A 25,034-nucleotide genomic window follows, 5' to 3' on the forward strand; every position below is an offset into this window, starting at 1 on the left:
GTATGGCTTATTTCAGTTAGCATCACACTCTCCAGTTCCATCCATGTTGCTACAAAGGGCCATACTTCATTCTTTCTCACTGTCATGTAGTACTCCATTGTGTATATAAACCACAATTTCTTTATCCATTCATCAGTTGATGGACATTTCGGCTCTTTCCATAATTTGGCTATTGTTGAGAGTGCTGCTATAAACATTGGGGTACAAGTGCCCCTATGCATCAGTACTCCTGTATCCCTTGGGTAAATTCCTAGCAGTGCTATTGCTGGGTCATAGGGTAGGTCTATTTTTATTTTTTTGAGGAACCTCCACACTGTTTTCCAGAGTGGGTGCACCAATTTGCATTCCCACCAACAATGCAAGAGGGTTCCCGTTTCTCTACATCCTCTCCAGCATCGATAGTCTCCTGATTTGTTCATTTTGGCCACTCTGACTGGCATGAGTGATATCTGAGTGTGGTTTTGATTTGTATTTCCCTGATGAGGAGCAACGTTGAGCATCTTTTCATGTGCCTTGGCCATCCGGATGTCTTCTTTAGAGAAGTGTCTATTCATGTTTTCTGCCCATTTCTTCACTGGGTTATTTGTTTTTCGGGTGTGGAGTTTGGTGAGCTCTTTATAGATTTTGGATACTAGCCCTTTGTCCGATATGTCACTTGCAAATATCTTTTCCCATTCCATTGGTTGCTTTTTAGTTTTGTTGGTTGTTTCCTTTGCTGTGCAGAAGCTTTTTATCTTCATAAGGTCCCAGTAGTTCATTTTTGCTTTTAATTCCCTTGCCTTTGGGGATGTAGGACAAGTATTTTTAAAGCTTATGTGCAAAGCACTCGATCCCGTAGACATAAAAGGATGAAAGCAGCCACACAGGTCCCCTGTGCTGAGAAGAGATTAGTAAGGAGAAGACACGACTCCAGCTTTCAGTCACTGGATGATTCTAATAATTGGAATAACAATAATGAATACTAATTGGAATATTGAAGTATTTTTCTTGGACTGTAAGTCCAGTTGGGTGCTCAAAGCTGTACTCACTGAAATGTGACCAAAGAGTTGGTAACCTGAGCCCACACAGCCCCTAAGTTATTCAATTCTTGTTGCAGTTAGCACAGTTGCCATAAGCATGGCATTTTAATGGCAAGTTTATTAGCAAGAAGGAGGGAGAAAGGCCAAGGACCTTCTTTCCTCTCTGGGACCTTCTCTCTGCTCATTAACACAATCGGCAGCAGGCAGCCAGATGAAAGTAGGCGATGTTCACACCAGTCAATTCTGCTACTCATTAGCAGCTTTGGTAAGACAGGCAAAATAAAAAGGAAGGGAAAAAAAACACTTTGGGGAGGACATGTGGAAGTCATATTTTGTTCTTGCTGCTGGATAGATTTCTATAATTCTTACTCTTTTTGGTACTCGTCATCATGGAAAATCCCAAGCTCTCTGCAGAGTTCACTCTATTCCCTTTTGCTCTCCCCCTTCTCTCCCTTTCCTCTTGGCCCCAGTTGAGTAGTTTAGGAAATCTGGACCATGAAAAGCACAGCAATGGGGAAACCCAATGGACAACCGAGACAGTTGTACACAGACCCTTCACCCATACTCTCAGTCTAACAAAAACCACCTTTTAGGAAAAGAGGTTTGTGATCAAAAAGAAAAACCTGGGGTTGGAATAAGATAAAGGCTAAGCTTCAAGCTTGAGTTCAAACACAGACCCTGATGCCACCTTTGTTTCCAACATGAAGGATCAGGGCATACATCAATCATTATGAGGACTTTCAGAATTTTACTACAGGGAATTTAAAAGTAAGATCATCAGAGCCCAAAAATGTTTGAATACTTTCTAGAATATTCTAGAATAATCTACTCTGGATTAAGTACTAATTAAGCATGATGAAGTTACCATACTATAGTGCACAAATACACATATAGTTCATTTTATACCCTAAGTAGTATCTTTTCGGATTTGAAAAACATATTATCACAGAAAAAAACATGAAATCTTGATTTCCTGGGTCAGATAATATCCTCAGAGTCTGTCGCCTTTAGATGATGCCTTCTGCCATTAAAGTAATGATTTGCCATTATGTTAACATTAAAAGTACTAGGCCTCGTAGAGATGCCACAATCTTAGTAGATCCATCTTTCTAGGTTAAAGTTTCTACACAAGTATATGTAGAAACACCTTTCTCAGCGTATTCTTCTCTCCTTCTAGTATACGGACAGGATTAAGGTACCATCCCTCCTTATTGCACGAAAATGACTATAAACTTATTTTTTCTGATGAAAACAAAAAAAAGCCATCAAAATGAGTATGTGCAAATGTAAGATGTTTTTGATGCAAAACTGTTTTCAAAGGGAGACAGAGGGGGTTAAGATACTCTTTGAGTAATACCATTTCTGTATTTCCAACGTAATTGTTTCACTCTTATAAGGTAGAATTGCTTGTTCAAACTTCCCCAGATTTTGAAGTTTTACCCAGATCTTGAAATCTGCTAATATTGTACAAAGGACCAAAGTCTTCAAGAATTGATAGCATATGATTTTGTCTATAACATTTAAAAATCTCTGCTGTCAGCACAGAGCCCACTTCAGATACTCTGCCCCTGCCGTCTCTCAAAACTAAATAAGTATTTCTTGTTAATGTTTACTTTTGAGAGACAGAGAGAGAGACAGAAAGGGAGAGGGGCAGAGAGAGAGAGGGAGACACAGAATCTGAAGCAGGCTCCAGGCTCCGAGCGGTCAGCACAGAACCCGACATGGGGCTCAAACTCACGGACCATAAGATCGTGACCTGAGCTGAAGTCAGATGCTTAACCGACCGAGCCACCCAGCTGCCCCACTAAACATTTTTTTAAAAGAAAGTACCCGTTTAAGAAAATGTATATCTTGTGATGGGAATGGAAGACACAGCAGCATTGCACGGTCACCTCACGCTGCTGATGCTAGTGGCACGTAACCAATGGAGCCGATGATGTGACCAACTGTACTTTCCTTTAGTGCTTTCGACAAAAAATAATTCTCACCTGGCCCGCTCAACAAAGTCCAAAAAAGGGCCAATAAGAATTCACTGTAATTGGAAAATACAAAGTGCTTCCTAGTCATGAATGCATTCCTGAACTTGATGCTTCCCAAGGTTAGCCTTCTGGGACACTAACTGCATCAAGACACCATAAGAGTGATACAGGAAAAAATCCAAGAGCAGAGACCTAATCAGCTCCACGGGGACACCCCCGAAAGGAAGACGAAGTTTCAAAGGGTAGAGTGTAAATCCTCAGACAGGTACATCTATAAACCTGAATCACTTCTTTCTAACTCCAATTCCTTAAAGCAGGTATTCGGGATCACCCTGCAAAGCAACAGGGCAGTGACTGATCATCTTTTCTGCAGGAAGTCACTGCAATCCAGATGGTGCTGTGTCTGAGTGTGATCCAAGTGCAAGGGAGAAACGTACAAGAACTCACAGCATGAGAACATAAGGAGACGTGGAGAATCTGTTCTCCTGGAGGAGACTGGAGGCCAACATAGTCTATGGGCCTAGATCCAAGATTGCTATAGAACTGTCTCTTCTACCTTCATGAATGCAAAGCTCTCTGTGGATATGCTCTATTTGTCTCCCATGGCTTTCTTCTCCAACTCCCTTCTCTCCATCGTCACTTTCAGACAGAACAAGATGGCTATCACAGTAAACGGAGTATCTGTCTCTGCACATGTCAATGCTTAGTCTTGGGATAAAATTGGAGGCCTTCAGGAATGCGTTCTGATGGAGACTGGTCTACCTGGCTCCATACCTGCTGGATTTTTACCACCTGTGTTGGTGAGGGACAAAAATAGCATGGATGCAGGGAGACAAACAGTGGGTACTCGGGTACACACATGGAAGAAAGAAATCTCCGCAATTTGAGATCTGCAAACAGGAACAAAGGGGACAAAATGAAACCTGTGATGATCGGGGCACCCAGGTGGCTCAGTCGATTAACTGTCCGACTTCAGCTCAGGTCATGACGTCAGGGTTCATGAGTTCAAGCCCTGCATTGGGCTCTCTGCTGTCAGCAAGGAGCCCACTTCTCATCCTCTGTTCCCATCTCTCTCTGCCCCTCCCCCATTTGTGCTCTCGCTCTCTCTCTCTCGCTCTCTCTCTCTGAAAAATAAACATTAAAAAATAAAAAAGAAACCTGTGATGATCTGACATTACTGACTGTCGTCATCCCCAAGGCCACAACATCCTGGGGACACTGGTAGCTCCAGTGACACCAGGAAAATAAAGCTGTGTCCTCACATCATCCCCATGTCCAAACCCCACTTTCCAGAATCTGGTGGTGCAGCCTTCCTCCCACCCCATGGCTAGTATGATCTCCAGATGGGAGGCTTCTAACTGCAGATGGCCCCACGTGTACCTTCCCCCACCTTAACCCTCATGCATGCTCTCTAAAGAGTGATATTCTGTCCAGATATCCAATGGATATTCTGTCCATTCTTATCCAAGCCTTAGAGATATACACAGATAATTTTCTAAAAGAGTTTGTTTCTTTATGCATGTGTCTTTATGCAGCCCATTAAAAGAACAAACACCACAGGGGAGCCTGGGTGGCTCAGTTGGTTAAGCATCCAACTCTTGGTTTCAGCCCAGGTGGTGATCTCACCGATCGTGAGTTCGAGCCCTATATCAGGCTCTGTGCTGAAAGCATGGAGCCTGCTTGGGATTCTCTCTCTCTCCCTCTCTGCCCCTCCCCTGCTCTCTCTCTGTCTCTCAAAATAAATAAATAAACTTAAAAAAAAAAGGAAGGAATAGCACAAATCTAATCATGTTTCTCAACCTTTTTCCTCATTATCATCTCCCTTAAGGAGCTATTTTAGACCTATTTTTCCTCATCACACACCCCCATGAAATTTCAATACCACAGATACACTATGTATCTATTTACGTGATATACACCGTTTTTTTCACCCACAAAGAACCATTTTCCACCCTCTTGGGGGAGATATAATCCTTCTTGAGAATGCATGATCTTGAAGCATGCAACAACTGAAATAATTGTGCGGGAGGTATCTGAACTACTGTTTCTCTAATACTATACCAATACTCTAAATCACCACAAACAGCATCTTTCCTTTAGATCGATAATCTGTATCGAAGAGCTCCAGACCAGCAACGTCTTCATCTCCTGAGATTACGACTGAACCACAAAGCTTCTTCCTGTAGTGCCTCCTGCCTCTTTGTTCGCCCATCACAAGAGAGCCTACAGAATCAGCAGTGCCACCCCCCAGGTTGGCACGCCAACCCCAAAGAAAGAAGTTCACAGACACAGTCAACCCATTTCTCCCTCCGAACACTAGAAAACTGTACTCACCTCTTGCCGCTTGAAGTTCTGGACATATTCTTCAAACTGCTCATCTTTTGTCTCATCAGCTTTCCCAAGCTTCTGAAGGACCTAGTTTGCAAAGGAAACAAAACGGTTCGATTTAACAGCGTCTTCGAATAATAGGCGGGGCAAGGCTCTTGTTTTGCTCTCTTGAGGAGATGTCACTCGACATAGCTAGTGTTTCTGTTCTGGAAGCATCTTGGCTCGCTGGGTTCCGGGTGATCAGACTGGGATTTTAACCACAGTTCTGCTGCTCACAGGCTGAGCAAATGCTACATTGCATGTATCGATATAAATCGATTACTGAAAGGCTGTGCCTTGTCTTGTCCAATCTGGCACGATGCTTGATACATAACAGGTACGCAGATGTTTATGAAACAGTGAACCAAAGTTATTCTACTAGACACTTAGCCTACTTTTGAGGGATGGTGTTAGAATTACTGGAGCCAGGCACAAGGCAAATTCTCCCCCACCGCCTTCGAATATGCCCTTCAACTCATAAAATGCTCAGTGATGTCCTGGAATACGCAAAGCCCCCTGCTAAGCACTAGGATCCAGAAATGTAAAGATGAATGAAACCAGGCCCCAGTACTTAATCTTGAGAAATGCAGAGTCCAGTGATGTAAACAAGGCAGGTTCACAAGTAACATATCAGAGACCATGGGTCACAGGCAACATGAAGGGTTAACAGTATTGTGAGCAATATCCCTTAGGAGCCGAGGTTACCAGGGAATGCTCTGCCGAGCTGACTCAAACTGTGCTGGAAATGCCAGCAGACAGGAATGTGGCAGACTGCATTCCCACCAAGGAAGGAGCCTCTGCAGAGATCACTGGAAAAATCATTACATATTGTGGGACTGGGCAGGAGTGGTTCCGTCTTCCTGGAGCACAGGATTGGGTAACAGGAGAAGGTGCTCTCACAGACACAGCAGAGAGTTACCTGGGCATAGAGCAGAAGGATCCTGAGAACCACACCTGGGTTCCCTACTCAGTAGTCCCACGTGTAGTATCTAAAACACCAAGTCATTCGAGAATAATAAAAAAAAAAAAGAAAAAAGAAGAAAAAAAACCCAAAAAACAAAAACATAAGAAACCCCATGAACACTGCCTTAATGAGTTGAAAATTATTTACATGAAAATGTTATCTTTAACTTTTGAAAAACTGTAAGAACAAGATCAACTTAGAAGTGTTGTGTAAATGCAAGATAGTGTCACTATTATTTTTATGACGACTGCTGTTAGAGACAGCAAAGCAAAAACACACAGGTCCCATGTGCAGAAGAAGGAACTTCAACGACATGGGGATTCTGGGCCTTGTTACAAGACCTCTTCCCATCCACCCCCAGATCTGCATCTAAAGTAAAATAACTTAAGAATGAAGAATTTGCAGGGTGCCTGGGGGGCTCAGTTAAGGGTCTGGTTCTTGGTTTTGACTCAGGTCATGATTTCACGGTTTGTGAGCCTGAGTGCCACACTGGGCTCCGCGTGGAGCATGGTGCCTCCTTGAGATTCTGTCTCTCTCTCCCTCTGCCCCATGTGGACACATGCACTCTCTCCCTCTAAATAAATAAACTTAAAAAATTATTTTCATGAATAAATAATTTTTAAAAAAAGAAATAATTTTAAAAAAAGTGCTTGCTTGCTTCTTTATTCCATCTACCTTTTAAAAAGTTTTCATTTTAGGGCGCCTGGGTGGCTCAGTCGGTTAAGCGGCCGACTTCGGCTCAGGTCATGATCTCACGGTCCACGAGTTCGAGCCCCGTGTCAGGTTCTGTGCTGACAGCTCAGAGCCTGGAGCCCGTTTCAGATTCTGTGTCTCCCTCTCTCTCTGCCCCTCCCCTGTTCATGCTGTGTCTCTCTCTGTCTCAAAAATAAATAAACATTAAAAAAAAAATTAAAAAAAAATAAATAAAAAGTTTTCATTTTAGGAGCGCCTGGGTGGTTCAGTCGCTTAAGCATCCGATGCTTGATTTCAGCTCAGGTCTGTGAGATCGAGCCCCACATCGGGCTCCATGCTAACAGCACAGAGCCTCCTTGGGATTCTCTCTCTCCCTCTCTCTGCTCCTTCCCAACTCATGCTCACTCTCTCACTCGCTCTCTCAAAAATAAATAAACTTAAAAAAAATTATTTTTCATTTTAAAGTCAAGTCTCCCAAATGACCTGTGTCCACACACAGAAACACTAAAACTAACAGGGGAAAGGTACCTAGCATTTACTATGTGATCTTTCCCCCTAATTCTTAAAATTTACTATTTCATAAATGTTTGGCTCCCCTAGAGCAGTTGAGCCTTTGAAAAGAAGCAACACCTCATGTAACGTCAGCAGTTCACAAAAGCCACGAAAAGCTGTCAGTCTTCTGAGCAGGCAACCTCGCCCCCCCGCCCACTGTCTGCGCAGTGCAAAGGCACTGTGGTTTCAGCAGCGGGAGAAAAGAGACTGATGTTCATCGAGTCTCCGCTACGTGCCTGAAACCACAGAAAGTGATTTACATGTCACGTCTTTCGTTCTCACAACACCCCTAGCTACATCTTATTTTACCCACATGACAGCTGAGGAAACAGGAACACATAGTTAAGTGGCCTACTGGAGACTCTCCGGAAAATCCCCTTTTTGAGGTCTGACACCCCTATCCCCACTCACAGAGAGCCTCTTCCTTCTTATGGGAAGCAAATGGGACTTACATATCCTAACTCTCATTCTCACGTTCTCACCTGAGATTCCTGAAGGCCACCATACCCTAAGAAAGACACAGCTTCGAGGGTGCGTATCTACAATTGTGAAAGGGATTTTTCACAGACCCTCTGCTGAAAGTCTGTTATTTAAATTTTATTTCCTTTTTAAAAAAATGTTTGTTGCTTTTTTTTATTTTGAGACAAACAGAGACACAGCATGAGCAGGGGAGGGACAGAGAGAGAGAGGGAGACACAGAATCCGAAGTAGGCTCCAGGCTCTGAGCTGTCAGCACAGAGCCCAGTGCAGGGCTCGAACTCACGAACCGTGAGATCATGACCTGAGCCAAAGTTGGATGCTTAACTGACTGAGCCACCCAGGTGCCCCGTGTTATTTAAATTTTAAATCATAGTGCCTTGCAATCCGTATTTCTAGAAATTGTAGAGTATAATTAAAATAGAAAAAATAACTACAAAAACTGTTCCTAGGTGCCAAGAGAGATGGAATTATGATTGGACGATACTATAATCCCACACTCTCTCTTCTACTGAAAGTAATAAGGGACCCAGACCTCTCTGGGTCACAGCACACCCACATCTTGATGGCAGCAGCCACAGAGTGGAGACAGAAAAGGCATCAGGACAGGGGCAAGAAAGGATCTGGCCTTTGCTGAGAACCTTCTCCAAGCCATTCACTGCGTTAGGGAATTCTGTCTCTTATTTCAGCTGATTCTCACAGGAGCCAGCTCATCCTATTTTAAATTAAAAAAAAAAAAATGTTTTTAATGTTTATTTCTTAGTCTGCAGAGACAGAGAGTGAGAGGGGGAGGGACAGAGAGAGAGGGAGACACAGAATCTGAAGCAGGCTCCAGGCTCCGAGCTCTCAGAACAGAGCCCGATGCGGGACTCGAACCCACAAACCATGAGATGATGACCTGAGCTGAAGTTGGACACTTAACAGACAGAGCCACCCAGGCACCCCTCATCCTATTTTAATTTCATCAACAGCATAAACTTAGGGTCACAAAAACATGAGGAGGAGATCTCACATATTGGACATCTCACATGAGGAGAATCAGGATTCACAAAAAGACCTTCTCTAACAAGAAGAAACTCAACAGGGATAAAACTTTCAGTCAGAAATACAATTATACAAGGACTGAATGTATGTTTTTGACTTTCAACCAACATGCAACAGAATGGATGCTAAGAACACATGATGGGTGCCGTTCAGGAGAAAGAAGGGATGACCTCAGCAGATGGTCTGTATGTGTTGATAAAGGGCTCTCAGGCTGCACCAGTAGGCATGACAGCAACTGACAGAGCAGGCCCAAAAGTTCCTCTGGGCTGGACAAGCTGGGCAACACATAAATTCACAGTCATCCTGGAGCCAGCTAGAGTCCCCAGAAAGGTAGAGAGAATTGACACCCTGAGGTAAGAGGAATATGTGATATAATTGGGGGTATTAACAAGGAGAAAAGGAGACCAGAAGGAAGAGAGTGTAATTGTCTTCAAATATCTGAAGGATCATCACAATAAAGACCAGACTTGTCCCATCCGAAACCGAGATCGAGAACTAGCATTGGTAGGTAAAAGCTATGTATATAAAAAAAAATTTTTTTTGTACTAACACATTTTTCATGGTTTTCTGGAAATGAAATAGTTTTTTGGTAGACATAATGAGCTCACTGTCCTAACAGCAATCTGAGCTTAACCAATAGATAGAGGTGCCAGAGAAGAGATTTACTCATCAAACAGGGGGACAAAATAATATATATTAAGTTTATTTATTTTGAGAGAGAGAAATCTCTGGGGAGGGGGAGAGAGAGGGGAAGAGAGAGAATCCCAAGGAGGCTCCACACCATCAGTGTGGAGCCCAACGCAGGGCTCGAACCCATGAACCATGAGATCAGAACGTGAGCCAAAACCAAGAGTGGAAGCTTAACCGACCAAGCCACCCAGGCGCCCCTGAAATAAGTATCTTCTTATTCAAATTCGGATTCTAATTTCAGATATCACCTAATTCTTGAATCTATAATGAATGTATCAAGTTTGACATTTTCCCTACGAAAGAACACAAATCACAGTCAAGAGTAGGCAGAGAAGGAAGTCCATACACTCCTATCTCCAACTGAAGAGAAGACAGACTTACTGAAGACTGTGTGCCCAACCATGCAGGGGGCTGCAGAAAGGCAAGCCAGTTCTAGGGACTGTGAGTGTGGTATGCTGAGGCGCGAGGTGAGGGGAACCGGGGTAGATGAAGCTAGCGTGGGAGGTGGATGACAGATGACAGAGAGGTTTATTAGTCTGCAAGACTCAAGACTTTCATTTTCTCCTGCAGACCGTGGCGAGCCAATGATGCTTTTCCTTGGAGGGAGCCACCTGCATGGATTTGTGCAGCCTGGAGACAATGGTAAGGACAGATCAGAAGAGAGCAAGACTCTTTGTAAAGGTGGGACCAGTTAAGAGACTACACAGTCCAGGCAATGCCACTGAGCCTGAGTGAGAAAACACACTGGGCAGACACTTAAAAAGCACAATCCAGGGCGCCTGGGTGGCTCAGTCGGTTAAGTGTCCGACTTTGGGTCAGGTCATGATCTTGCAGTTCACGGGTTCAAGCTCCGCGTCGGGCTCTGTGCTGACAGCTCAGAGCCTGGAGCCTGCTTCGGATTCTGTGTGTGTGTCCCTCTCTCTCTCTCTCTCTCTCTCTCTCTCTCTCTCTCTCTGCCCCTCCCCACTTGTGCTCTCTGTCTCTCAAAAATAAATAAATGTATTTTTTAAAAAAGCGCAATCCACACTACACTTGTTGGCTTACAAGATGGACAGGGTGGGGACAGAGAAGACGCACAGATGATCTCAGGTTTCTGCCGCTGAGAACCAGGGACCTAGGCTGCGGCGAAGGCTCCAGGGAGGGGGATGGTTTCGATGCGGGATTAGGAAAGGTCAGAACCAGAAACACGCAACAAGACCTGTGGACGGAAGCGATGGCTCAGCTGGAAAACACACGTGAAGAGTCTTGTGATTTTTCTCCCAGTAACTGAAAATATCCATTAACCTGACCAGTTTGGCACCATTGACGTTCATGTTACAGGGCGATTACTATACATTCACGGATCTGATACTCAGGTTCTGATGACACGAGCCGCCTTCCACGCACAGGCAAATGGCAGACAATGTTGTGCCTCATGCGTTTTGCTTCAGGACTTCGGTCTTTCACCTCACAGCTTATTTCATCTGCACTGACACCTTACTGTTTTGAAACAACAGGATTTTGTTATTTTGTCGCTGCTGTTTTTCGAATGCAAAATTACATCTTAAGTTGAATAAGCATTTTCAAACTGCCTTTCCTTTCGATGAGATTCTGAAGCATCCCTCTATGGCTGGCTGTGTCACCCTCCCCTCTCAGGCCTGAGTTCAGAAGTTCTGATGTGATCGTAAAAAGACACCATGACATGGGCAAATTAAAAATTAAACAGGAAGGAAAAGCAGGAATATGGTAGCTTGGAGTATTTCCACAAGTAAACCCTATTTCAGTGTCTCCTAAAGCAGTTAGTAATGGTTTGCCTGGGCTGTTCCAAAGACATGAATCTCACATTGTTTTTTTTATTTTATTTTTTTAGGTTTATTTATTTTGAAAGAGAGAGCAGGGGAGGGGCAGAGAGAGAGGGAGAGAGACAGAATCCCAAGCAGGCTCTGCACTGTTAGCACAGAGCCCAATGTGGGGCTCAAACTCACAAACCAGGAGATCATGACCTGAGCTGAACAAAGTTGGATGCTTAACCAACTGAGACACCCAGATGCCCCTTATATTCTTTTTAAGAGCAATTCTCTAGAGCAATTGCTCCTGAAGTGCCCAAGTAATGTCTCTAAAAATTCAGAACTCTCTGATTTAGGCAGTCAAGGAGAGAACCACCTAATTTAGCCTTCTCTGAACAAGGAGGCACCCCTCTCTCCACACTCTCTGTATTTATAAAAAAGAAGAGCACATAAAATCACGTATACACTATCCACTGAATCCAGGAGGCAACTACATGGGATGACCATGGTCTCTTCTCGTCTGGATAAGACATGGAGAGTTGGGTCTTTCGCCCCTGCCCATGTGCAGAGGATTCATTCACTCATCTGTCCAGATACCCACATGTCCATGTGCACATTCAGAAAGCATTTACCAAGTGCTCACTCCGGCCCTGTGCCAAGTTCCATAAGGACTTCCAAGGACTGGAAGGAGGCCATCAGGTACATGACAATGCAGGGCATTTGCTTGTGCTGGTATCCTATGAGCAGACACTGCACTATCGGCCAAACTTCAGGGTACTGGATCTTTGACTTCTTGCTAGGTATATTCAAAGACTTAAAGCAGTAGCTTTAATGTGCTCTAACTTGAGAGGAACAAGATGAATCATCCTTTGGAGTGTTCCTGTCAAGGTCCTGTATTTTGCCCTCTATCTGGTCTTTTATAGATTTATGTCTGCGTCATTACAACATCCACTCCTTGCTCTGGCAGATTTTAATACATTAGCCATTATGGCATCAAAGTCTCTCAGAGGCTGGCATGAGCCTTCCTCTCATTCTGGGAAACACTTTTGAGGAGATAAGCAAAAATAGGTGAGAGAGGGAATGTTCACAGCCTTCTGTCCATTTGAGTGACCTTCAGACTTAAAAAATTTGAGAATGACATATAGTAGAGATAAAGTATAAATCTCAGGCACAAGCAGGTTTATCCTAGGTGTGACAGAGCCAAGTGAGAATTAGAACACAATGGAGGAAAGAAAGTTCAGGGGCCTGGAAGGGAAACAGAGGTAAGTGAGAAGGGACCTCAGAATGCAGGTGCAGGGAGGACCAGCCGAAGCTGTTTTCACTCATGCATCAACCAACCTGGTCAGGTACCAGGCTCCTGAAGTCTGCTTTCTTCCATCCTTCCCCATCTCTAAAGTCGAGGACATCTTAGTGCTCCAACTTAAAAACAATAATTATTGGTGAGGGAAAAAAAAACCAGCTTAAGGAATACTGATCAAGGGAAGACAAATGGACATTCACCCTGGCATTCGACATCCTGCTCTCTTCTAGGTGCCTGGGTTGGCCAACCTTGTCTCAGAGCTACCTTTCCAGGAAACCTGATACCTCCAGTACCCGACCCAGAATACAACATTTATACCAAAATTCAGTGACAAAGAAGTTTATTAAAGCCTTCAAATCATCCTGACACTCTGAGAGAGACTGGGTCTTCCTTCCTCGGCCCCCTTCAAGGACATACCAATATTGCACAGAATAATACAATGACCCTCTAACCTTGTTCTACTATTTAAATGAATCCTCATGCCCCTCAGCTGGGGGGAGATATTCCTCCATTTACCGCTGGCCAGATGTTCGAGAGAATGCTTGTCTGCTAAAATGTTGGCAATCCACCTGTAGAAGAGCCCCTGTAAATGCACGTAGTTATGGAAGCTCTGCACCCAGGCAATTCACCAGGACGCAGTTCTGTTCCTGGTTCCTTTCTACGCACTCTTCAGACAGTCTTTGTGACCTCAGCTACCCACAGTACCAGCAGAAGATGAGTCAGCAATGCAAAAACACTGACCCGCAGTAAAATCATGAAAGATGTTGACTTAGGTAGAACAAAAAGTTCACAAAACCCTACCAGGGATTTCAATTGGGACTGTAAATTCCTAAATCAAGAGGGAGCTGTTGGGGCCGATGGGCAGGATACAGAGAAAAAGGAGTACAGAGAGGAAAGGACATGTTCTTGGTCTCCCTCCTCTTGTGAAAATGTCCCACATGAATAATTCCATAATTCTCTGATTTATTTGCTATCATCTATGTAAATGTAAAATACATCAACCCTCGTTCTATATGCATTCGATCTAAAAATGAGTTTAATTTTACCAACAACCTTGTGAGTCAGGTTACAACGATTATCTCCATTTTGCCAATGAGAACACTGAAAACTGGAGTAACTGACCACAGTGATAGAGTTCGTATGTAATGGACCCAGGACTCAAAGCAGACAGTGTGATGCCAGAGTCAGCGTCTCACCTAGTGGTGAGAAATCCATACTTTTTTTTTCAGTTTGTTTGTTTGTTTGTTTGTTTACTTAGAGCACACACGTGTACGTGAGCAGGCAAGGGGCAGAGAAAGAGGGAGAGAGAGAATCCCAAGCAGGCTCTGTACGGTCAGCACAGAGTCCGACATGGGGCTTGAACTCACACACCGTGAGATCGTGACCTCGAATGAAATCAAGAGTCAGACATTTAACAGAGTGACCTACCCAGGCACCCCAAGAAGATCCACACTTTTATGAAATGAAAGCCATCTGACACCATCTCCATCCAAAGTAGGTCATTATATTTATCCATAAACGCTGAGTGACGGTCACAGTTTCTACACAACGTGTTCTCCCCATTCTACCCTCACTTAGACAGAAACCGTCCAATTTGCCTGTGACTCGCAAAAGGCCTGGGGGAACATTACCTCCTTGTAAAATCAGGACACAAAGAGTGAGTCACCAGAGCAGGAAGTGGGACAGAAACACTGACAACACAACCTTACCGGATTCCACAGATGTCAAGACAAGATCATTCCATTAGGACAAGTGACAAGCTCCCAGGGAAAGAAGGATCCAGGTCCTCTCTTACACCTGCTCTGACCCTACAGCACTGCAGGGCCACCACTCGCCTTCATGAGCTCCTTGGAGCCCGTAATCTTGGCTTCACAAAACATATTTTCACCAAATGCTGCCAACTTCCCTCTCATTCTGGCAACACAGTCTACATACCCAAGTGTATTGCTAACTAATTAGAGATCATAGGAAAGATTTTTGGAAGCTTTGTTCTACCTTATCAACAGTCTTTCTCCAGGATTTCAGGAGGTGAATTGAAAGGTTGAGATGGGCAGATTAGGCTATAGCTGGAAAAAGAAAAACAGAAAACACTCACTAAGGCAGTGTGTTGAGGCTCTGGACTATAATCATTGGAAATGGATGGGACTGACAGCCTTGTCTCTGTGGGACTTTGGGATAATTGCTTCTCTGCTTTGTACCCCATGGGGATGAGGACCAAAGTCAGAATAAGAATGTCTGCTTCCTTTCTACTCTGCAGGGATGTTCTAAGTTTATGTATTGTAAGTCTGTATAAAGCTGGGATTTGGTTTTCAGCTACTCTTTTGATTTACCATGTTTTTATAAAACAGTGTTTCCCAAAGAGTGTTCCATGGGACATAATCTCAGAAATCTCTACACAAAAAAATTAAAAAAGTAAAAAAATAAAAATCCAGGGCCCAGTCTACTTGAAAGATAGCCAAATACTATATATCTCTCGGTAGAGTATCAAAGAATATTGTTAAAAGTTAAAAAAGAGGAAATCACAATGCACCCTAAAAAATACAAATGAACATGGGCAAAGATTATTTTTAACTCAGTATTTAATGAGAATTGGTAAGATGTTCCAGTTCCAGGAAGAATTCAGAGAACCCACATATACAGGCAATAAAGAATGCTGAATGAATGGAAAATACATTGGACCTTAGTCAACTGCACCCTTCCAATGTAATTCCTAAAACTTACACAATTTCCTTTTTTAAAAAATGTTTATTTATTCTGAGTGACAGAGAGAGAGAAAGAGAATATGCACAAGCAGGGTAAGGACAGAGAGAAAGTGACAGACAGGGAGAGAGAGAGACAGAGAGAGAGAGAGAGACAGAGAGAGAGAGAGAGAGAAAGAGAGAGAGAGAGACTCTCAAGCAGGCTCCATGCTCAGCACAGAGCCCGACATGGGGCTCGATCCCACAACCATGAGATCACGAACTGAGCCAACATCAAGAGTCAGATGCTTAACTGACTGAGCTACCCACGCACACCCATGATCTTCCGTTATAAGCATATTAAAGGTTTTAAGAAGTCCTGCAATAAAACAATACTGTGTAACATTATTTAACCCTGTGTTTCCCATGTGGATTTGTTAACTTCTTATAAGGTTACTATTTACTGGAGCACAATTTAGGGAACAGTTTCTGGTCTCTGCATCATATGGATTTCTCTGATCTTCACTACAAAAACAGGTAAGGAATTACATGTGAATGAAAAATCCCTTGGTCATTTGTAAGAAGGTTCTCTGTCTTCCTACCTGCCTGCTCCAGAGAGAAAATAATCAAATTTAATAGAAGAAGGAATTCGGGAATTCTTGATTGATTTGCTCAGGTGTAAGCTCCATTAGCATGTGAATTCTCTGGTTTGGGAGAAGTCCTAAGGGAAAAGAGGGCTAAAATGTTCCCTGTGGGTAGGAACAAAGTGACAGGAGGCAGCATATCAAAGTGACAAAGAGGGTGCTGGGTTTGAAGGATAGAGGGATAGAAGCTGGCATCCCACCCTGCCCTTTGGAATCTGCCCTGGGCAAGGCTCTTCATCTTTCTATAGTAGTATGCTCATCTGTAAACTAAGGAGAATACTTGTACCTAACTCGGTGTATGGTGTGAAAATTAAATGGTAATCCATGTAAAAAAAAAAAACCTTTTTTTTTAGAGAGAGAGAGAAAGCGTGTGCAAGTGAGGGAGAGGGGAGGGAGAGAGAGAGCTAGGGATAGAGAATCACAAGCAGGCTCCACACTCGGCATGGCGCCTGATGCAGGGCTGGATCCCACAACCCTGAGATCATGGCCAGAATCAAGAGTCAGGGTGCTCAACTGACTGAGCCACCCAGGTGCCCCACATACACGTAAAACTTTTATTTCAGTGTCCAGAAATAAGCGCTTAAGAAGGTTAGCTATTACAATTATTGACCTCCTAACACACAACACTGAACAATCTTGAAGTACCTGATGGTAGGGGCTTGCGGATGACTTCTGAGGCACACATCTATCTTGAGATCCTACGACTCCATCACTACTCCCTGGAGGCAACTTTCCCTTTCTTTAATGAAGATACACATACAGGAACAATCACAACTACACAGAGTCTCTCCAATTGAGACCTGAAGAGTGAGTAACATGTAGAAAGGCTGTTGGTCTCCCTTGAGAATACAGATGACCATGGCCTCCCTCTAGGCAAGGGGGCTCTTTATCCGGTCCACAGATAGATTCCAAGGTGTCCATGATGACCTGAAATTACATGCCTAATACAATATGAATGTGTCTTTTATTCAGAGGGTTCATGGCTTCCATCAGATGAAGAACCACTGCTCTGAATTATAAGAAACAGCACGGGCACAGCAGAAAAACAATAAGGACAAAAGTCAAATGAAACAGGACCCCACTTGATCACCAATGAGACCTGGATGACCTCTGCAAACCTTTTAACTTCATTAAGCCATAGCTTCCCCATCTTTAGAACAGGGAGCATGCCAATTCTGGGGAGATTAAATGAGAACACAAGCACAAGAGCCTAACTGATGCCTGACTCCAAAAGGTGCTTTTTAGTAAGGGTTAATTCTTTTTCTTCTTTGATTTAACATCTTCACCCTAAACTATAGTGTAAAACAGCAGACAGGGAGCATGGATTTCATGCAATCTAACTTGCTCATCTAACAGATGAGAATCTGAGGAAAGTGTATCGCCAATGTCACATCTTCGGCCTTCTAGGATACAGAGGGATCTTTTATGGTTAATGACACACTGTGAAGACTATGGAACCATCTTTATTGACAGCATGGTTTGCTAGCTGTTATTTTTCTGAAGCTCAGTAAACACTTCTTGGGCAATTCTCTAACTCCAAGAAACACATATGTGTCAGCAACATTGCCAAGGCAACCAAGAGTAGCCTAGAGTAGCTGTCTAGGTTCCTAGAAACTGTCTTCATTAGCAACTCCTCCATATTACTGAAGCATCTGAGGAGAGTTTTAGAGCAGCAGGAAATAGAATTCTTCCGTGCGACTCTCGTTCCTATCAGAAGACCAAATGCCACCATCCGATGTGCTACTGCAAATCCTGAATCAGGAAAATCTTTGCCTGGGGAATGAGGGTGGAATTTGGGCTACTATCAAGAGTAGCTCACTTTTCCCCATTTTGGTTTTATATTTTTAAGACCCAAAATTATTTAAAAGTGCAGCATGTTCGGGGCGCCTGGGTGGCTCAGTTGTTAAGCGTCCAACTTCAGCTCAGGTCACAATCTCACAGTTCGTGAGTTCGAGCCCCATGTCGGGCTCTGTGCTTGACAGCTCGGAGCTGGGAGCCTATTTCAGATTCTGTATCTCCCTCTCTCTGCCTTTCACCCACTTGTGCTCTGTGTCTCTCTCTCTTAAAAAATATAAACATTAAAAAAATTTTTTTAATAAAATAAAAAAAGTGTAGCACGTTCTGTTGGAAAGAATAGTATGACCACAATCCTCACCATGAGGTCCCCATTGCAGTCCTGCCTGGGATCACTGAGTGATATGAGGAAGGCCAATCAGCATGTTAAGCAAACTTGCCTCCTTTTTTATTAAATGGTGCCCTTTGGTAACTTGCCTCTCCCTGGCTTGCAAACACATTGTGAATAAAGAAAAAGAGAAAGGCTACAGGGTATTTAGGAAACATCTCAAAACATGGTATGCATAATCTCAGACAGCAGTACCACCAAAATACCACAGGTTTTTAAATGGTCCCCAAGCTGTGCAGTATACCCCAAATGCCAGGCTCAGCAAGGATCACCAAGGATTTTAGATGCATCCAACAGGATGTGTGGCCAAAAGGCAATTTCACAGTGGTTTCTAACTTTAATGTTTATTGATCCAAAAGTAAGAATAATATGATTTTAAAAACCCAAATTTTGGGGCACCTGGGTGGCTCAGTCGGTTAAGCGTCCGACTTCAGCCAGGTCACGATCTAGCGGTCCGTGAGTTTGAGCCCCGCGTCAGGCTCTGGGCCGATGGCTCGGAGCCTGGAGCCTGTTTCCGATTCTGTGTCTCCCTCTCTCTCTGCCCCTCCCCCGTTCATGCTCTGTCTCTCTCTGTCCCAAAAATAAATAAAAAATGTTGAAAAAAAAATTTTTTTTTTTAAAAATTAAAAAAAAAAAAAAAAACAACCCAAATTTTGTACAAATTGCAGGTTTGAATGGAAGTTTAAAAAAAAGGCAATCGCTAATAGACTGAAAAACAAATGGTACTTTCTCTGGAAATGAGTCCTGACATAGAGGTAGACACAGTGTTTTCAGTTCAGTTTGTTCCTTGTTTTCTAAGGATTTGTGCTCAAGAAGGAATTCTCAGTGCCCTCATAACCTTTCTTTAAAGAGGACTGGAACAGCTGGGCAACATAAGGTACTGGGGATACTTGAATGAGAAAGAGGCTGTTCCTTGTAGCTGCCTACGGGCTGCCTGTATCAGAGCATGGCCTCTTGCTCCCAGCCACTCAGAGTTGAAAATACTTCTCAATGCAGAACATGCAATCACCACAAGCAAAGAGATAATAAGCAAAGAAAAAAGTAAATCATGCAGTCCTAATAATTTTTGTACACGTTTCTATAGTTTGATTTTATGCAACCATTTTCAGTTTTCTGTAGCCATTTTTAAAGTCTGATCAGCATGAAGGAAATTTACTAAGGAAGAGAAAGCACAGTTTTATAGAATGCCTGCTCTTCAGATTTAATTTGGAGTTTCTTGAGCTGGAATCACCCTGTTCCTATGGTTAACATGGATATTTTATAACATGGTGTGCAAACTGTATGAGCTTTTAAAAGCAAATCAACACTGTGCTAACACAGTAGGTTGCTTTGGGTTATATCACCAGACCCTTACCTGACATTTAGGAATACTTTAGGGGGATGTTTTTAGAAACACAGTCTGATGGAGTGAGAATTATTACATGATAGAATGGGTGGGAAGAACACAATTGTCTTCTGCAGACCCTGAGTGATAGTCACACAATACTTGCACTCGTGAAAAGAGGCTTCTGCAGTAGCTTTTCACTAGCTGTTCACACCATCTGTAAATACAGTAGTCCCCGCACCCCTGTACCCACAGTTTCACCTTCTGTGGTTTCTATTACCTGTGGCCAACCACAGGCTAGAAGCAGATGATCTTCTTCTGACATATTGTCAGAAGGTCACTCATACGCTACATCACCACGCCTATGTCATTCCTCTTCCTTCATCTCATCCCATAGGCATTTTATCATCCACACCATCACAATTAGAAGGCTGAGTACTCCGTAATATTTTGCAAAAGAAAGACCACATTCATATAACTTTTATTGCAGCGTATTATTGGAATTGTTCTATTTTATCATGTTAGTGTTGTTGCTCTCTTACTGTAACTAATTTATAAGTTAAACTCTATCAAACATATGTATGCATAAAGAAAAACAGAGTCTATACAGGGCTTCTTGGTATTATCCACGGTTTTAGGCATGCCCTGGGGTTAAGGGGGGACTACTGTACTTGCAGACACTTCCCTGACCCATACTCTGCATGTACCCCTCCAGATCCACACTCTGCCCTTGTCACCCTACCCAGCGCTCCGGGAACTGGATCCCCAGGGGCTCCATCCTGCCCTGGCCCTCTGGCTTCTGTCTGGTGTCAACCAATGGGAAGCGCTGGCAGGAGATGGAAGGGTGGGAGAGGGCACAAGTTCCCTGACTCTCTGTCTCTCACTCTACCACCCATTTTGCAGTAGTCTCAACCCTCTCTCTTGGTGGTCTGTCCAACAATTCCATCTCCCCTCTCTGAGCCTTCAAAGTGGCTCCTTCCCTCCTCTTCCTCGTCAGGCCAGGAAGTAAAAGGTCACCAGCATTCTCCACTGTGGCTGGCCCCAGTGGCCTCTTCCATTCCCTCATCTCTTACCAGTTTCTCTTCATCCTCCCCACAGGGCATCCTGGAATAGAATTGGGTCTCAAAATTTCTAGCTTAAAATCTCCCACTACCTTGTAACCCCTCAACTGGGAGAAATAATGAATTAAAACAATCTAACGGTCTTCTAAAAAAAGTAGCGCTGTGTGTCACTCTGTAGGAATGATCTAAAAACAAACCAGTACCAGAAACAATGTGCACAATAAGCAAGTCTAAGTATACTAAGCCCACAACAATGGGGTTTTGCCAACGACAACACTTTTCAGGAACATAAGCCCTATAGTTGCCAAAGGATAATTATCATTAAAAAGTGTTTAGTAGGATGTTTTCAGCCTTCAGTTGAAGGCATCTCAAAAGGCAGAAGTTGGTTTTCCTTTTTAAAGGGTTGTAGGACTTTATATCTAGGAGTTGTCACAACATTGTCTCATCAATGCTATTAAGATGTCAATTCTTCCTCCACTGAGAATTCAACATAATCACAACCAAATTCTAGCAGACTTTTTTTTTTTTGAGGAAACTAACAAAACGAATTCTCAAACTGATCTGGAAATGTACACAATAGACAAACAATAGCCAGACACAGAATAGCCCAAACAATTTTAAGAAAAGAAAAATTAAAAACAAAAAACAAAATATCAATGCTACATCTCACCCCAAAGCTCTTCAGAGACAATGAGTCAAACTTTCAGAATAGAAAACTAAAACTGGGTAACTGACTTCTGTCCTACGTTAATGGCAGTTTCCTTCAAAATGGCAGTTTCCTTCAAAATGGCAGTTTCCTTCAAAAGCACCTAGTAAATCTTGACCACGGTAACCAAAAACAATGCCTGCATACAACTAGCTTCCTGTAAGCTTTATTCCCCATCCATCAAGAAATCAAATCCCATGGAGGGTCCCCAGTGTAAAGCACAGAAGCTACAAGATAGAAACTAACGTAGAAAAAAAAGGGTGAGACTGGGTTTATGGAAACATAGTTGGCCATGTTTCTAGGATAAAACCACTCTCTACAGACTACACTCCTGAGGTAATTCCTTAAAAGTCACTGGATTCACTGGTTCCATACTTTGTTATTGTTACATGCAATACCATAGAAGGATTTCTCTGCCTTCTGTTTTAAAAGATTGATATGAGTTTGCTTTCTAAATGTTGGTTCTTTTCCTTCTGATCTATGTACCTGTTAAAGCCATAAAATATAACACCCGGTATTTGATTAGTCAGAAAATGGAAAGAATACTGTAAGTGTGGTCAATATGATATGCAGGTTACCTGAAAGAAGGAACCTCTGAACACTTTCAAATCTTACTGCATCGCTTCCAAGAATTAGTCATCTTGATGAACATATTAAGCAGTATTAACAGATTCCTTATTTGATGGAGTCCTTTCGTCTTCCTTACGTTTTCTTTTCTCAAAGAGAAGTTTTCTCTTCACACCAGCAACACCAACCTCACCTGGAAGTCTGCTGGCAATTGCAGAGTCCTGGGCCTATCCCAGACCCACTGAATTGGAATCTGCAATTTAACAACCCACCCAGGCAATCCCTCTGCACATTCAGGGAGACCTGCTCTAAAAATTACAAACCCAGTGTCAAATCCTACAAGTAAATGACAGAACCAATCTGGGCACTTGTCATAGATGCAGAAAAAGAAATCAAGATCATCAGGCTGAAGCCATCGTGGTCACAGGATACAATCCTGACTGCCAGTTATTGAAATGAACGCATGATATCTGTTTAGCTTTTCCCCCATTCTCTCTCTCTCTCTTTTTAATGTTTATTTATTTTTGAGAAAGAGAGAGAGAGATCCCCCATTCTCTTAAAGGAGATGACTGAAAAATTTCCAAAAGGTTAAATGTTCTGGTTGTTTCCACTTTCCATTGTTTCCGTTTAATTTGCGCTTTCGTGAAGTTGTCGCAACTAAATTTTTTAATAAGATGATTTTGCTAACCTCTCCATAGGAAGCACAATCATCCAGATTAGTCACATTTCTGTCAAAAATATGTGAATTAAACTTGAGTTTCTGGCTCAGTTACATTCGACAACTTCATATAAATGAAACAGGAATATCCATGATGTTTTTCCTGGCCATCCCCCAAAAGGACATCTAATCGCTGGCTTGCTCAAAACCCTTGATGGATGCACCTGCCCTTTCATGCAGAAACAATAGCTGAAACCAGATGAGCTGCATCTGGTTTGGGATTTCAGAACCACAGTTTCAAGCAATTGGGGACTGCAAGCAGGGATTTTAACATCAGACAATCACAGCCGTGAACAAGAGCAAATCTATTTCTATGTCAAATGGCCTATGATGGTTTTCTACATAAAATGAGAATGAGGCTTTAACTCAGCAGTTTGCAGGCCACAGCACCGTTAACACTGAACTGATCTTTGTTTCTCCCTCCGGAACCTAATGAGCAGTCAGAACCAAATGCCCACTCAGCACCGGGCTGTGAAGCGGACACCATGTCTAGCCTTGTGAGGATCAGCTACAAATAGTGACAATAGTCACTGCCTCCTTTGAACATAACTGTGGCAAATGGGACTTTTTCTCTCTCTTTCGTTGCTTCTTTCCTTTCCTTTTTCTTTTCCCTCCTCTCCTTTCATTGGGAGTTTCATAACAGACTTGGTCAGCATACGGTATACTTAAATCATGCTACGGAAGGCAGCTGGCAAGAGGAAGTTTCATTTTGTAGATGTGTCTCTCCAAAGAATGTGATGGACCTAATTCTCTTCAAAGCATGCCCAGGACCTCAAAAACTCCAATTCCCCCTCCTCCCAATGAATCCAGGACTCTGGGGGAAGAGCTACAGGGATGGTGAGGGAAGAGAAGAGGAGAGAGGAGACAGACACACACTTGCACAGCACCGGTAAGGCTGCTTCTGGAATGTGAAGCTACCAACTTAGGAAACAAGAGAAGTATAAGAAATGTCTGTACTGGACATCAGGTCGTGAGGGAGGTGCATAAGCAACTAAAAGCAGCTTTCTTTCTGAATATGGACTGCACTGATAGCCTCTCCTGGGTGGGCGTTAAGGGCCAATGAAAGGCTTATGTAACTCGTTGGAAAGACGATAAACTTCAATGCAAATTTCAATATTAACTCACTCTCAAAACGATCCAGGACACCGGATTACTTCAGATGGCTTTAATGTCAAGTGCATTTTGAACCTCCAAGAGGGAGGTGCAAGATGTAGCGTTATCCAAAATGTTTTTGACCAGAGAAACTTTTGGTCAAGGGAGGATCTCGCCAGACCGATGTTCTACCAAATGCACCTGGAGAAAACCTGGGCCACAGAGTTCTAGACCAGGGGGATCCCTGGCACCTCTAAGACAGCCCCACATCCCAGGTGGCATCAGGAGCATCTGGCAGGCTTCTGCTGCAGTGGGGCCGCACAGATCATTCCGATGACCACAGATCTGTTCTGATTGTCCGATGTGGGCAAATCCTTGTACTTATTCCTAAAGAGTAACTATTTTAATGCCAAATTTACAGAACAACTAAAACTGAACCATCTCTCAAAACATAATGCAAATCATTACATGTCCTGGTTCATCCACGTATGAGCTCTATCAACCTGGATGAGTCACACTTATTCCTTATGTGTTTCTTCCCCAACTGCCGGCTGCCCCACGGCCTCACACAGGGTCCTGAAGATCATTTGCTCCCCAAAAGAATCCCTACATTGTAACCCCTGTCGGGTGTAGCTCAGGTTACAGGGATACACACATCAGTGTCATGAATCGCCCTGTATGAATAATTCAATATAAACCGGGTTCAAATAATGGGCAGAGAGTGGGGGGGGGGGGGAAGGGGGAAGAGCTTCGGTTCATGCCTCAACTCTGCCAAGTGTAAGCTAAAGCTTTCTCTTGCCTCTTTCTTCTCTGCTGCTCTATTAATTTCGGTGACCACTGATGAAACAAAACCATCTGTGTAACACATTCACATCGAGACCCTCCAGAGACCTAGGCATCCACAGCTTCAAATCCATTCTCTACAGTTCCCTGCTCCTGGTAGTACTAACTGGCCCAATGGGCTGAATCACCCGAGCTTCCCGCCTCTAACTTTTGGGGCCAATGGAAGGTACCAGCAGGTGAGGAAAGAAAGGTGAGGCCCTGCTCTGTCTGTCCCAGCTTTGTGTTTCTGGCGGGGCTGATATCCCTTCACTCCAGCTCTCACTGGGTCTGGCTGCCCATTTTCTCCCCTTGCCCCTTTAAACAAGCGGTGTAGTAACTAGCAAGTTACAACTTCTTGCTCTTGTTACCAGTCTCTGGTGATTCCCTTA

At 43.3% G+C, this 25,034-nt stretch overlaps 1 protein-coding gene across 4 annotated transcripts in view; it reads right to left on the reverse strand.

Moving 5' to 3' along the window:
• AMPH (amphiphysin) overlaps positions 1–25,034 on the reverse strand; it is a 251,180-nt gene that overhangs the window by 136,474 nt on the left and 89,672 nt on the right. For all 4 annotated transcript variants that reach the window (XM_058725445.1, XM_058725444.1, XM_058725447.1 and 1 more), the window contains exon 2: positions 5,333–5,413. In XM_058725445.1, the coding sequence (XP_058581428.1) occupies positions 5,333–5,413 (81 nt within the window). The remainder of the gene's footprint in view (positions 1–5,332; positions 5,414–25,034) is intronic.

The sequence above is a fragment of the Neofelis nebulosa genome, chromosome 4, assembly GCF_028018385.1.
Source record: "Neofelis nebulosa isolate mNeoNeb1 chromosome 4, mNeoNeb1.pri, whole genome shotgun sequence".
Classification (NCBI taxonomy): Eukaryota; Metazoa; Chordata; class Mammalia; order Carnivora; family Felidae; genus Neofelis; species Neofelis nebulosa.